Source organism: Dromiciops gliroides, chromosome 1, assembly GCF_019393635.1.
Source record: "Dromiciops gliroides isolate mDroGli1 chromosome 1, mDroGli1.pri, whole genome shotgun sequence".
Classification (NCBI taxonomy): Eukaryota; Metazoa; Chordata; class Mammalia; order Microbiotheria; family Microbiotheriidae; genus Dromiciops; species Dromiciops gliroides.
Window position 1 is genome coordinate 81,135,889 of NC_057861.1, and position 16,038 is coordinate 81,151,926.

Genomic DNA, 16,038 nt, shown 5'->3' on the forward strand with positions numbered 1-16,038 from the left:
CCAATGGGATTAAAGGAGTTAGGAAGAGCTCTCAATGAAAAGAATGCTGGCTTTAAAGACACAGGACCTGGGTTCAAATTCTGCCTGTGATACTGCCTGTGGGACTTTGGGCAAGTCATTCAGCTCCCTTGGACCTCATTTTCCTCTTCTGTAAAGTGAGAGGGTCAGACCAGATAGCTTCTGCGATGATCCTAAGAGTCCTAAGGGAAGAATGTTGAATTCTGACTCTGCTGTTGACTTCCTTTTTGACCTTAGACGATTCACTTTCCTTTCTGGGGCTCAGTTTCCCCCCTCGCTCCTTGACAGAATAAAGAGAAGACAGTAGATAGTGTCTAAAGTTCTCCCGTGCTCTAAATACAATGAATTTATGAGCCTCTGGTTTCAGGCGCAGGCTTTTCCAGAATCTCATAGACCAGGTTTAGGGAACTGACTACCCTATTGAGCATCAAAGGCCACCCAGTACTGTGGAGAGAACACTGGAATTAGCAACAGAAGACCCAGTTTTGAACCTCAGCTCTGCTACCAACTAACTGCGTGACTTCCCCTTTCTGCACCTCAGTTTCCATATCTGTCAAAAGAGGAAATTCAGACTGGATGATCTCTAAGATCTCTCTGGCTCTAAGTTCTATGATCCTTAGGACTCCTGAGAGAGCTGGGAGTAAGCCAATGTCATAGAGGAGGAAAAGAGAGGGCCTTCAAGTGAGGGGTGGGCAGGTTCCAGCTTGTGACTCAGGCTGCTGTTTTTCCTGGTCTAATTGGCTAGCTCAATTAGCAGGGCCCAGGAAGCCCTCAAGCTCTGCTGAGAGAAGGCCATATAAAGGCGCCTACCAGGTGCCCTCCTCCAGCCTCCAGCCCCTATGAGGACTCCCCCAACCATGAAGCTGTGCCTGCCTGCCTTGTTTCTGGTGGCTACATTGTGTGTGAATTTTGGTAAGGCTGACTCTTACTGGCCCAGGATTTCTCTGGGGTGGTGGTGGTGGTGGTGGTGGTAAGGATAGTGGGAAGGATGGAATGAGACCCCAGGGAGGTTCTGGGGGGTGAAGAAGCAGTCGATAGAATTAGGGATGGTTTATTTGGGGAACCTATATCATATTTCTGAGACCTACACTTAAAGTCTTTCTGTATCTGTGGGTCAGAGATAGACTCGGCTTGTAGTCATTTGGAGTCATCCCTTTTTATGTGACATTTACTGAAATTAAACCTGTGTGGATCCCTGGTTCTTAGATAGAAAGATAGATAGAGGTATATATGTATTTTATACACAGACACATACACACATACATATGTATGTATATTTCCCTTTTTAAAAAGTAACAACAATCCACATTTCTATAGCATCTCTTCATAATCGTTTTTTGCTGTAAGGAGTCTGAGTATTTTTATATACATTTTACAGACAAGAAAACTGAGTCTCAAAGGCGGGGAAGTGAGTTGCTCAAGCTACTAAGTAACACAGGCAGAATTTGAACTTAGGTCTTGGGATAGAAAGATTCTGAGCTGGAGGACCTTAGAGATAAGCCCAGACAGAGGACATGATGCCCAAGAGAATGCAGGTATGACAGAACCAGGTATAGAAACCAGGTCTCCTATATACAATTTCAAGGCTCTTGACAAGTACATGATCAATCTTATAGGTTTGTTTTATGGTATAACTTGAAGGGTTCTAGGGCATTGAGGTGGCACAAATGGATAGAGTGCTGACCTTGGACCCAGGAGGACCTGATTTGAAATCTTGCCTCAGACACTTACTAGCTGTGTAACCATGGGCAGGTCACTTGGCCCTGTTTGCCTCAGTTTTCTCATCTGTAAAATGAGCTGGAGAAGGAAGTGGTAAACCACTCCAGTATCTCTGCCAAGAAAACCCCAAATGAGGTCATGAAGAGTGGAACATGCCTAATCGATTAAACAACAATTAAATAGTTCTATGAAAGGCAAACTTTACCCAACCACAACTCCTCTGAAATTCCACGTCTAGAAACTCATTCCCTTGGGCTAATCAACTACCCTTTTAAAAATCAGAGGCATTATGCAAAAATTGTGATCATACCCCTTAGTTTGTAGGACCTAGCTTCATCTCCTGGCTCTGAAATTTATTATCTAGACAAGTCAATCTGCTTCTCTGAGTTTTCTTTTCCCCACCTATAAAATGGGAATAACAGTACTCAGACTCTCTATTTCACATGGCTGTTGCCAGCAAAGTACTTTATAAACCTTAAAGTGCTATAGAAATAGGAGCTATTATTCCCTAGCACCTCAAATAGCACCTGGCACCTAGTTAGGGCTCCCAATAAATGTCTGTTGAGTTGGACTGTATACAGCAGGCGTTTAGTAAATGAGAGTTGAATTGCATTTCTGAGGGTATATAGGTGACCAAGAGCTTTCCCACATAAAAGCTCATTTGACCTTACAATAGCCCTTGGAGAAAGTATCACCTGCCTATATTATTCTCATCACCATTGTGTAAGTTAGGAACCGAGGACCAGAGTGGGATGGTCACTTGCCCAAGGATCCTGGGCCTAAAAGCTTTGTATGATGGTTCCTAATCTAATATGGTCCCATCTTCAATGGTACCACACTGTTATCAGTCATTCTCAGAGGTGATCAGTCATTAACACTTTGATGGGGACTCACCTCCTAACAGTCAGCTGAGATGCATTTCCCTAATGAAATGGGAGGGCACTTGTTTTTGTTGTTGTAGTTGTTTTGGGGAGAGGAGGACATTAACTCTGGATCAGGGAAGCGCTCTCCTGGGGACCGTCTGGGTGGGAGCCTGCAGTAGAGACAAGAGAAGGTCCTGGGAGATGATGGAGATGCTGAGAGGTCTCAGGTTGATTGGGATTTTGACCCCCACTTTGCTATTGGTTTGGGCTCATTTTACAACCCCTTAAACAAATCAACCTAAGGGAAATATTATTCCATCCATCTCAATGATCACTCATCTCAAATGCCACTTCTCCTCATGAGGTCTTCCTTGATGCATGCAGAAATTACTCCCTCCCCTTCCCCAGGATGTCTGCACCCCAATTTCTATTCCTCTCCTATGGCCCTTTCAAGCCTACCTGGCACTGTAGGGTCCTGTGTACATGCCGTAATCCCTTTGAGAATGTAAGCTTTGTGAAGATAAGGGCTGTTTCTTATTCATCTCTGCTCACCCCTCTGTGCCAAGCCCAGAGCCATGGTCCACACTCAGTGTTTTTTGAATGAATGAATGAATGAATGAATGAATGAATGAATGAATGAATGAATGAATAGCAATTAAAATTAGATTTGTGGGGCCCTTTGAGGACTTTCTGAATACTACCTATCTACTCCCTTCCTAAGATGATGGGAGATATGCCAGACTGTTAGAATCTCTGTTACCTCTGAGGCAGTGGTGATGGTGTGCAAAGAGGCCTGAATGTGGAGGCAGAAGGCCTGGATTCAAATCCTGGTTTTGCCACTCACAAGCTCTATGGTGCTAGACAAGTCACTGACACTATAAGCCTCAGTTTCCTCCTCTGTAAAATGTGGCTAGGGATGATTCCATCCCAGCTTTACAGGATTGCAGTAAGAAAAACTTTGCAAATTTCAAAGCACTGGGAAAATAGGAATGAATAGTATTATTATTTCTAGCTCCTTCCCCTGGCCAAGTTTTCCCTCTCTTCGGCCTCAGTTTGCAGTGTGGTATAATGAAAACACTATTAGTTGAGTGAGAAAAATGGGCCAGAGGCCTGGCTCTGCCTCAGGCTAATTCTGTGGCTTTGGATGAGTTCCTTTGCCTCTCTTGCCTCAGTTTCCTTATCTGTAAAATGAAGGTGTTAGACTAGAGATGACCTCTCAAGTCCCTTCCAGCTCAAACGTTCTGTGACTTTGTATAAGGAAAGCAAAGAGGAACAGAGGGAGGGGATGTGATTAAGGTCTACAAGGATTTGAAGGGATGTCATGAGAAACAACAGCCTTGCTCAGTGTGATGTCCCCCCCCTCCCCCGCAAGGGTGGTAGAAGTAGGAGCAATAGGAAAAGACACCAGGAGGCAGATTTCAACTATATGTATGTGTATATATACACACATGTGCATGTGTTTGTGTATATGTATATGTGTGTATATGTATATATATTTTATGTATGTGTATACGTGTGTATATGTATATATATTTTATGTATGTGTATATTATATGCGTGTATTGTATAGTATATAAGTGAATATATGTTGTCTATGTGTATATACGTATGTGTGTGTACATGCATGTGTGTGTTTAAGCGTATGCATGTGCGTGTATATGTATAGATTGTTTGTATGTATGCATGTATAGATATGTAGATGTGTAGGTAGATTGTAATAATCAGACTTTCAGTCTCTATGACTCTAAGATTCTATGAACTTTTATCCCTCTAGTTATTTCCACTTCTTTTCTTTCTCTTCCTGCAGGGAGCCACAGGGCTGCTAGGTCCATCCCCTGAAGTCAGGCCACAGAACTCATCCTGCATGGGGTCCCCACTGCTCCCTCCCACAGCGAAAGGCTCACATATACCAGAGGCTGCATCCCTAATCCTTCAAGGAAACCCCTATCCCTCCATCCCAGATCTCCACCCCCATTTGACCTTCCTTATCATTCCTTTCCTCCCCCAGCTCACTCCTTAGAATGCCACGTGTGCTGCGGGCCTGAGACCTGCCGGGCTCCCGTCGAATGCTCCCCAACAGACAAGTACTGTCTTATTACCCGGGCAAGTGAGTATTCCCACAGCCCGCCCTCTCCCCAGTCCCCATTTCCTCTATCTTCCCCTTCTCCCACGTGGGGACATGAGCTAGAAAGTCAGCCCTTTATAAAACTCCGAATGAGGCAAAAAGCTGCCACACAGGGCTCAATTGCCCCCCACACCCAAAAAGAGTTCAGAAATTTCCCCTCATCATCCCCTGTCTTGGGCAGCCTCTTAACCAGTTCATAGTCATAATAGCTAGCATTTATAGAATGGTTTAAGGGTTACAAAGAACTCTTAAAATATTACCTCATTTTATCCTTACAACAAACCTTGGAGGTAGAATCCGCAGATAAGGAGGCTGGGGCAGACAGACAGAGAAAAATATGGTGATCCCCCCGAGGTAACACAGCTAATAAGTGTCTGAGGCTAGATTTGAACCCAGCACTTCCTGACTCCAGACTTTGCACTATATCCACAGCACCCATCAGGCTAGCATAATTTGTTATGGCCTTGTAATGGAGAAGTCCCAAACAAAGAACACAAGGACCTAGCTAGTCTTCCTGGCCATACTCTAGACCCAAGGCAGACATCCATGCCTGGCCAGGAAGAGTTCATGTATGTCAAATGAAGGGCCACTGTGGGCAGAGCCCTGTTGAAGGAGCACCAGAGGCCAAGAAAGAAGAGAATCTGTGATCCTCTAGAGCCCCTGTCCTTGGGGATTCTCTGGGCTGAGAGTGGCCCCCATCAATGTGGCACAGCCTGGAAGGACAGACTAGACCAAAGTAGCAGAAATGCCTTCAGATTATCTTGGGACACTGCATTGACTGCTAACATTACACAGCCCTTTAAGCTTTACCAAGTCCTTTAGAGCATTTACCTCATTTGAACTTGGGAAGGAGCCAGGACAATTATCATCATTCCCATTTTACTTATGTGGTAACTGAGGCTAGAGCTAGGATACAAGCCTGTGTCTTTCTGACCTCAGATCCACAACTTTCCCATTCCCATGGTACCTTCTGCATCTTCAAGGTCATATAATGTATTTCGATATTTGGAAAGATGTGCAAAGAAGGCAGCACTTGGAATAAAGAAGCCTTGGGTTCAAATCCCACCTCTGACACTGGCTATGTGATTATAGCCAAGTCACTTCCCCCTGAGCCTCAATTTCCTCATTTGTAAAAGGGGGATAATAATACCTGTGGAGAAATTATAATAGAGGCATTATGAGAATCAAATAAGATAAGGTATGCAAAACTTTTTGCCAACTTCAAAGCATCACATAAATGTCAGTTATTTATTGTTATTGTTGTTGTTGTTGTTATCCTTGACTGAGTCACTAACCTAGTAAAAATTAAATACACCCTGCAAGAGAACACAGAGTGGGAAGTAATCCAAGTGCAAATAAGGTGGCTCATCATGGAATACTCCCTGGAGGAGGAGTTTTCTCACAGGACTCAGGAACCCCAGATTGGTTGTCTCCAGCCAAATTCTTTCTCCTCTCTATGCCCCTGGAAGAGTTCCTGTGCTATATGGAGATGTACCCCAGGGTGAGGGGAAGGGGCAAGAATTAAACAAAGTCTGTAGATTAAAATTGGGTATGGATGACATTTTTAATGATATCAGCTCCCATCTTATATTCCTTGAAGGTTCATGAGGATGTTTCCTCACAATTATGGTAAGTAGGTCAGTCAGTTAGTCAGTCAGTAAACATATATGAAATTTCTACTATGTGCCAGACACCATTCTAGTGGGTAGCCAAAGAGGCAAAAGACAACCCTAGCTCTTAATGAGCTCCCAAACTAACAGGGGAGATATCAAGCAAAGAAATATGTATAAGCAAGCTATATACTACATATTGGGGTGGGGGGAATGAAATATATATATTGGGGGGGGCAGGGCAATGAGGGTTAAGTGACTTGCCCAGGGTCATATAGCTACTAAGCATCAAGTATCTGTGGTCAAATTTGAACTCAGGTCCTCCTGAATTGAAGGCCTGTGCTTTATCCACTGCGCCACCTAGCTGCCCCAGAATGAAATAATTAAAAGAAGGAAGGCACTAGAATTAAGAGGGACTGGGAAAGGCCGCCTGTAGGAGGTGGGATTTTAGCTAAGACTTGAAGGAAGACAGGAGATAGAAATGAGGAGGGAGAACATCTCAGGCTTGGAGGACAGCCAGAGGAAATGCCCAGAACCAAGAGATGTAGCCTCATTTTACAGACGAGGACGCTGAGCCCCTGAGAGGTCCTGTGTCTTGCTGACGGTCACCCTGCTTTGTTAGTACTGGGGCCAGGATTCAAAGCCAGGCCTCCCAGCTGCTGACATGATGACTCACCCTCATTCAACTTCAAAGTGTCTTTGTAAATTGCATCCTATTTGAAGCCCATTTCCATCAGCTTTTGATTGCCCTTTAAGGACATGGGTATTTGATCCCTGAGTAACATAAAGACTTCCCTTGGTCCTCTGAGGAAGCTGGTGAAGAAATCCAGGATTTCCTAAGTGGTGCAATGGATAGAGTTCCTGAGCTTCTGAGTTTAAGTCTGGCCTCAGACACTTACTGGCTATGTGACCCTGGGCAAGTCACTTCACCCTGTTTGCCTCAGTTTCCTCATCTGTAATATGAGCTGGAGAAGGAAATAGCAAATGCTCCAGTATCTTTGCCAAGAAAATCCCAAATGGGGTCACAGAGAATTGGACATGACTAAAATGACTGACAAATTTGCTTGAGGCAAGGGATGTCTATCCTTAGTGTCTGGAGAGGAAGTGATAAGCAATTAAATTCCTGTGGAATTTTATCCTTTAAGCCTAATTTGGAAAATAAACTATTTAAATGGAGGGGAGGCTCAGACACTCTAGAAGTGCCCACCCCCCACTCACACCAATTTTCTCTCTCCCTTCACTGCCATAGGGCCTACAATTCCACGATTGGAGAGAGATTCATTCTTTTGGTTTGAGACTCAGTCCCCAGCTGAAATGCCAGGCTCCCAGAGAGGAGTTCTCATTAACAGTCATGTACATGGGGGCAGCTAGGTGGCACAGTGGATAAAGCACCAGCCCTGGATTCAGGATGACCCGAGTTCAAATCCAACCTCAGATACTTGACACTTACTAGCTGTGTGACCCTGGGCAAGTCACTTAACCCTAATTGCCCTACAAAAACCAAAACAAAACCAAAAGGCCAGTCATGTATATCCTAGATGGTATAGTGGAAAGAGCCCTGAAAGTCAGAAGAATGGGGTCCTATTTCCTTCTCTAGGTCTCAGTTTCCCCATGTGTAAAAGGAAGGGGTTGAACTGGATGATCTCTAAGGTCTATTTCTGCCCTGACATTCTAAGTCATATTAAATGTACTAAGTCACAAAGCTCTTAAACACTAGGATTCTGGCTTCTGAGGATCCAGGTGAGAAGGGGCGCAGGACTCTGTTAAAATCAGCTCAGGCACCACCCCCTGAAGGAAGTCTTGTCTGATCCTTTCCCTTCTCTCACTTTCTCCTGGCTAGAAATGATCTCTCCCTCCTGGAATATTTCTTAGCATTTTGCCTGGATCCCTCCTTTGTACTAATCGCTTCTCTCACTACTTACTCGTGTCTAAGTCGTCTCTCCCTAACTGTAGATTGTAAGCCCTTTGAGGGCAGGAACTGTGCTTTTTTTTTTTACATATCCCCAGAAAAAAAAATAGCTGACAGATCAGGATTTATGTGCTTGTTTAATAAATGTTTGTTGTTTTGAATGAAGAAGGGCCTCTATTTCTAAATTTTCCATTCCCTAATCTTGGCCTGGTTTTGTTTATTTTTAGTAAGGCAATTGGGGTTGTGTCACAGGGTAACACGGCTCGTCAGTGTCAAGTGTCTGAGGTCGGATTTGAACTCAGGTCCTCCTGAATCCAGGGCTTGTGCTTTATCCACTGCACCACCTAGCTGCCCCAATCTTGGCCTGTTTTATAAATTCATGGCTTCATCTGTTGTTAACTCCTGAGGTTCCTGAAAGCTGTTACACTCCTGTGTTTTAAGTCAACAAGATCAGGGAGTGGGCATCATTGAAGACTGGTGACCCAAATTATCTTACCAAGTTAAGCCTTCAGGTGCTGGGTCCCCTGAGGTAGGTGACTCACCATCTCTGTGTCTTCTAGCAGGGCAGGCACTACATGAACTCAGAGATGATAGCCAAATCTCACACACACACACACACACACACACACACACACACAACCCCTCCCATGCCTGCTTAATGACAGGGCAAAAGGGGCTTCACAACCCACAAATAACAGGTGCCAGTCCTTGGACCTAGAAGGCTGTTATTATCTTGAATTCCTGGGAAGCAAGGGCCTAATATAACAGTATAACCCAGATGTTTGTCTGCCAGCCCTCCGAGGCTCCCCAAAATTCCAAGAATCATAGTATGGTAGACCTGGAAAAGGGATAGAGAATTACATGAGAGGTAACAAAATGTAATGGAAAGAGCCCCGGGTGCGAATTCTCCCGATTCTTTTACTGGCTCCATGTATGACTTTAAGAAAGTCACTTCTCTTTGAAGGACCCTTCCAACTCCTAATCTTGTGGCCCAGTGATCAAAAATATTCCAATTTCAAGAAAATTACCTCCATATCATTATGTTTTTTTTTTCTGAATGGCTCCATCTGTAGTCTGAGCTAATCTTTAGAAATTCATACCCTAGAGGGAGTGAAGGGTGTTAAGGGGTGCTTTCATTCATTCATTCATTCATTTGTTCATTCATTCAACAAATATTTGTCAGATAGGATCCTATGCTAAGGGAGCTCAAAGCTATAAAGTTATCCTAAGATGCCATCCCTGCCTCCCCTCCCCCTCAGCCTGTACCAGTTCATATCTTTTGTTTTCTTCTTTCTCCATCCAACCCAGACTATCTGGAATCTCTCCCTTTCCCCACCCCAACCAGACTCATATCTCTCAGAAGCATCCTTCTCATCCCTCCCCACCTCCAGATCTAAGTACCAAGGGCAATCATTCCGAGACATCAGCTCTGTGATCTTGGATGAGTCCCTTTCCTCTCTGTGTAAAATAGAACAACCAGTCCTTGTATTAACACACACTCCTCCCCTTGTTGTTGTGGGGGGAGGGGGAGGACCAATTGAAATGAAAGCTGTGATTGATAATTGTCACCTCATCTCTCTCATATATCAGGTTAGTCACCCAGTCACTGAAGTCCCCACCCTCAAAACCCAACAGACACCCCCTTGATTCTAAATTCTCACTTCACTTTTCTAGTCTCCAGTTACACTTCTGTAAAATAAGGGGTTTGGGATCAATGATCCTAAAATCTGTTCTTCTAAACCCTATGATTCTATTAATGTATTGGACACCAGCTTTCATCCTTTGGAGAGTACCCAGCTCTCCTTAAACCTAGTAACATTATTTACACATTCTACTTTCCCAAGGATCCTTGTGTTCAATTCAATTCACCAAACATTTAAATGTCTGTTGTAGGCAGAGGTCTGTGCTAAGCCCTGGGGGAAGTATAAAATATGGGTCCTGACCTATACCGCTATAGACCCACAGTCAAGTGGGGTATGGGACATGAACAATGGCAGCAATCATATACTATGCCATACTATCGCACAACATCATGACTCTAGAACTTGAAGAGCATCTGACCCAACCCCCTCATTTTTTTTAGTGAGGCAATTGGAGTTAAGTGACTTGCCCAGGGTCACACAGCTAGTAAGTGTTCAGTGTCTGAGGCCTGATTTGAATTCAGGTATTCCTGACTCCAGGGCTGGTGCTCTATCCACTGCACCACCTAGCTGCCCCCCCTCAATTTTCAGATGAGAAAATTGAGCTTTTCCTTAAGGAACTTACCCTGCCTGCCCCCCCCCCCAGTCTTACTGAAATCCCTCATTCTAATATAAGGATCTTTTTCCATGTACAATATAAGATAGAGCTAAAGGAGAGATCTGGACAAAGGGCTCCAGAAAAAGTAAAAAGCCAAAGATCACTTGGGAAGGGGGTGGTGGTGGAAAGGGAGAGAAAAATATTCAGGTTTCTCTTTTTCTCATTTATCTGGTGAACAAACATTTCTTAAGCACCTACTATCTGCAGGATCCTGGTGTTGATAATGGGGAGATAAAACACCAGGACACAGCTAAATCTCATAAAGGGGAAGGATGATGTAAGGGCTGCAAGAGAGGAACAGAGCCAGGGTTGTAGGGTTTCTGAGGAGAGAAAGGCTACATGCAGTTGGGAAGGTCAGGGGAGGCTTGATCAAAGAAGTAAACATTCAGTTGAATTTGAAGGATAGGGAGGAAATAGTTGAGAGGGGGCTCCCTGAATACTAGGGCTGGGTCTACCCATTAGAACAAGAGCTGGACTTTGGGGAGGGGGAGAATGAATCATCCCTCTCAGGGTCCCATCTTCTTTACCTCCTTCCTCTCATCTCTCTTCCTTTCATAGGATCATAGAATCTTGAACCTAGGAGGGATCTCATCTGCAAAATGGCAGGTTTGGACTAAAGCAGAAACTCTTAACCTGAGATGCACAGATGATAGATTTCAGGGGGTCTGTGACTTAGTTGGGGAAAGGATTTTATCTATTTCAATAGAATTGGTTTCCTTTATAATTCCATAATGCAATTTTTATGCATTTTAAAATATTCAGAGAAAATCTATAGGCTTTACCAGGCTGCCCAAGGGGCCCACAATGCTTAAAGCTTCAGAACCCTTGATCTAGATAATCTCTAAGGTTCCTTCTAGTTCTAAATCCTACAGTTCCCAAAGGCTTCCAGTCTAACTTTTATCTGAACACTTCCAGAGTCAGACAGATCCTCCCTCCTCCAAATCTCCTCATGGGATTGGCAACTCTGATTGGTTAAAAAAAATTTTCTTTCTTATAATGAGCTAAATTCTCATTACAATTCACAGGCTTTCTCCCAACTACTCCTAGTTCTACCTTCTTGGACCACATAGAAAAGGTCTGTTCCTTTGTCCAGATGAGAGCCTTCTGAGTCTCTGTAGACAATCATAATATCCCCTCCCTTTATTTTCTTCCCCACTTTCTAACCATAGTTAGCATTTTGTTGTTCATTTGTTTTCGACTCTTCATGACCCCATTTGGGGTTTTCTTGGCAAAGATACTAGAGTGGTTTGTCATTTCCTTCTCCAGCTCATTTTATAGATGAGGAAACTGAGGCAAATAGGGTTAAGTGATTTGTCCAGGGTCACACAGATAGTAAGAGTGTGAGGTCAAATTTGAACTCAGGTCTTCCTGACTCCAGGTCCAGTGCTCTATCCACTGCACAATGTAACTACCCTTAGCTAGTATTTACAAAGTGCTCTAAAGTTTACAAAATACTTTACATACATTATCTCATTTGATCCTCACAATAACCTGATGAAGTAGGTGGTATTCTTATCCCTGTTTTATAAATTGCAAAAACTTAAGTGTTAGTGATGTTCCCAGGTTCACACATGACTAGTAATGTTGAAAACAAGACTTGAACCCAGGTCTTCTGTTTCTAGATTCAGTAATCTTTCCCCTATAAATATATAGGGCTAATTAGAAACCCAGAGAACTTAGATTCTGGTCCATAAAACTCACCAGGTTTGTTGGCCCAGTGTGCTCAGTGGGCACCCCGAATTGTGCTTCTTTTGCCCATGCCTTCTGATGTCCCAATGGGTACTTTCATGGCCTTGGAGAATGGACTCTCAAGAGCTGGAAATACATTGTTCATGACCCTCCTATCTATGACCAGCCTCTTGAAAAAGACCCTATCAGACAAAACCCCTCTGGTCTCTAGTCAAGGGTCTCCTAATTTTTATATGTCATGGCCTCCTTGGGCAGTCAGGTGAAGCCTAAGACCCCTTCTCAAAATAATGCTTTGAAATTCACAAAACAAAATGCACAGGCTTTACAATTATCTTGAAATGCAGTTATCAGAAAAAAATGTTAAGTTCAGAGTCCCCAGGTTAAGAATTCCCCTATCTTGAAAGAAACCCTAAATTGGCTACTTACCTCTCATTAGCTTTAAAAAGAACTCTTCTAGCCAAAGCCCAGAAGAATATCTTCCTACTGTTTTGCCTTCTGGCTAATGAGAAAAAGACTTGCTCAACTTTTAGAGTGGCTGGGAAGGCCTCTTCTGCCTTGTAACATCAATCTCCCTTACATCTGACCTCACCTCATAGCATAGAAAAAGAAAAAAGAAAAAAGGTGGTTGGTCTGTTTGTAAATGTAGCCATCTTTTTTTCCTCCCAGTCAGTGATCTTCCTGATAAAGACAAACTCCCAACTCATCAGGAATTTAGTGGCTATGGTAACTTTTATTTCTTTAGGCTTGAAAGATCTCATGACAAACTAATAATGATAATGATAGCAAGTTATAAAGCATTTTAAGACTTGCAAAGCAAAAGTAATATCAATATAATAATACAGCATTTATATAAATTTTAAAGTTTGCAAAGCACTTTACAAATATTATCTCATTTGATCCTCACAAGAACCCTGAAAAGTAGGTAGGTAAATTATTATCCCAGTTTTACAGATAATGAAACTGAGGCTGAGAGAGATTGAGTGAACTGACTTGCTCTAGGATCACAAATTGCCTAAGGCAGAATTTGAACTCAGGTCTCCCTAATGCCTTAGTCAAAGGATTAAGAATTGGGCGGGGTCTTGTGGAATTCAACCAGTCAAAACTTCTCAATTGACAGATGAGAAAAATGAGACACAGAGAGGTGGAAAGACTTGTCCAGGGTCATAAAAGTAGTAAGTAGCAAACAAGATTCGAACATAGAGATAGTAAGTAGCAAATGATCCTTTGATGCCTTAGACAGTGTTCTTTCCTACATCAAATCACTGTATCAGACTGACCTGGCCTTTCTCCCTTCCCTGCCACACTCTACACTTGCAAAGAGATGTATGTACAAATTAAAATGGCTATACAATAGAATATAAGCTCTTTGAACTCAAATGCTTCCTCAACTTTGTGTCCCCATAACCTAACAGTACCTAGCACATAATAGCACTTAATAATGCTTATTGGTTTCAACTAGATTGAATTGTCTCTAACTTGATTCTCATTCCAAAAATGGAAATTACCTTATTCTAAATAGAGTCCCAAGGCTGGCCAATAGTTTCCTTATTTCAAGTCTCATTTGATTTCACACACTTTAGTCCTACCCAGAAATTCAGACATTCAGAGCTCCTTGTAACAGGTGTTAGAATCCTTTGCAAGAGGAGATTGCAAGGTTTAGGGTAAGAGAACACCTCCTTATACAAGTGGAGCTGTCCAGGGTTGCATGGGAGACAACTCAAACTGGCCTTATCTTATATTTTCAGTGTGAGCACTTACATGTTGGAAATTGGGAAGCACTACAAATTGAGGCTTACTTTGTTGTTTCATTAATTTCTAGACTTATGAAAGTGATGGCAAAAATTCAAATAATGCAAATTAAAGAACATTTTCCCTCCATAGAGCCACCAGCACACACAGCTGGAACTGTCACAAAGTTGTAAAGGAATGAGTTCCCACCTTGCCCCAAAGAGGCAGTTTTTAAACATTTACCAGCACACCCACCAATGGAACTGTACCAAAGTTTCATGCTCAGCCTAAGGAAATAATGAGTTCCCCATCATGGGAAGTCTCCAGGAGTTAGCTGGATAACCACTTGTGGCAACTCACTCTGAGTTGAGTTGGACTACCACTGAAGTCTCCTCCAACCCTGAGATTCTATGATGTTGTGATGATGTGGGGATGTAGAATAAAGGAGCATCAATCAGATGAAGCTAATCAGCGAATTCTGAAATCAATAAATTCAACTTCGGAAGAATGTGTAGAGCCATGGAGAGGTAAAAAGAGAGTCTTGGTGGAGAGTGCTAGGATAATGGTAAATGCTAATTTCTCTTCATCCAGCAGAATCTAGAGTGCTCTATCCAACCTCACCCATCTCTTTCTTCTCTTCCACTTCCAGTCAACTCAATCAACCCAAGCCATATCCTGGTGATGAAGTCCTGTGCCCCAACATGCCCGAACAGCACCATTTCAACTGATGGACATGCCATTTCTGTTGCCTGCTGCCAGGGAAATAGATGCAATGGGAAGGTGGAGAAAGATGGTTCTGCTAGCCTAATCATCAGCCGAGGGGTTCTGTGGGTGGGTGTCTCCACCAGCCTCCTATGGGTTCTCCTCCAAGCTGTTTGGTGAGGAGATTTTTCTTGTCCCTACCCCCTCCACTGTCCCTAATGTTTTCTGTTCCCAAGATCTCTTTACTCAGGACAGAACCTCCAACACCAAAGGACAGATTTCCTCTCAGGGAAAAACTGTCCATAGGACAGGGTCTTGCTCCTTCTCCCAGCTCCTGCAGGGAATCAGAAGGGACACTACTCTGTTCAGTGGTCTGGCTCTTTGGGTATGGGCCTGGCCAACTCCCAGTATTACCGTTTCTCTTTTACCCTTCCTCTTCCCTTTCTTATCTGGGGTGCTGATCTTTTCCTTATGGGTTTTCTGCCCCCTGAGAATAGAAAAAAAAAAACAATCTCTATTTGGAGGTGGTACAGTCATACTTGAGAGGGGAAGGGAGAGGTCATAGGGGAACTGTGAAATTTTAATGTTTTAATTAAATAATCACTTCCTTCTCTCTTCTTTTCTACCTCTGTCCTACTCAACATCAAGTCCCCTTCCCCTCTTTAATCCTTGGGAGGATCAAGATAGTCCTCCCAAGGCCAGTAAGGGTGGATGACCTGATTAAAGGAGGTTTCTCTAAAAAGAGCAGCTTTTAATCATGCCCCCCCTTTAAATGAGTCACCCCATCATCGAATGACCATGTAGCTTGGAGATGGGATGGGGGATGGAGATGAAGGGTACATAATTTCCTCAAATCCATCTAATGAGCAATATTGGGGGGAGGGTAAAAGCATCTCAGGTGTTAAGTTGTCCCTAAATGGAAATAGTATGAATGAAAGCTAAGGACCTGGGGTTAGGGTGAAGGGTGTCACATTGTCTGAATCAGAGAGTCCACCCTGATGTGCCTACCTACCTCACAGGGCTGTTGTGAGAGGAAAAATAATAAAAGTAATCAAAATGCCCTTGGTGTCCCCCTTGAACCCAGAGAACTCAAAGAATATAGGGCAGAGAGTCCCAGATTTCAACTTGGCTTGTAATGAGGATGGTTTATGACCTCAGTGTGGGGCCAAGGTTAGGAAGGGTTGAGTTTATGACCAAGGATTGAGTTTATTCTGGGTTGGGAGAGAGATACATATGTGCAACCTCTTGAGGCCTCCCCCACTACCTTTTTCTTGCCTCCTCGCCTCAACACCAGCATCCATAGTTCATGGTCTAGATCTGGGCCCCTGACTTTCCTCTACCATAGAATATTCAAATTGAAAGACAATATAGAGGTCA

The 16,038-nt window shown here is 43.3% G+C and overlaps 1 protein-coding gene across 2 annotated transcripts in view; it reads left to right on the forward strand.

The window, feature by feature from the left end:
• The first annotated feature begins 849 nt into the window (after positions 1-849).
• The window catches only part of LOC122736458 (ly-6/neurotoxin-like protein 1), a 28,451-nt gene continuing 13,262 nt past the window's right edge, over positions 850-16,038 (forward strand). The window contains exons 1-3 of one of the 2 annotated variants that reach the window (XM_043978696.1): positions 850-930; positions 4,609-4,707; positions 14,609-14,837. In XM_043978696.1, coding sequence (XP_043834631.1) covers positions 858-930; positions 4,609-4,707; positions 14,609-14,837 — 401 coding nt within the window. In that variant the 5' untranslated portion in view covers positions 850-857. Of the gene's footprint in view, positions 931-4,608; positions 4,708-14,608; positions 15,690-16,038 lie in introns of those variants that run through there. The other variant, XM_043978695.1, reaches the window with a different exon arrangement.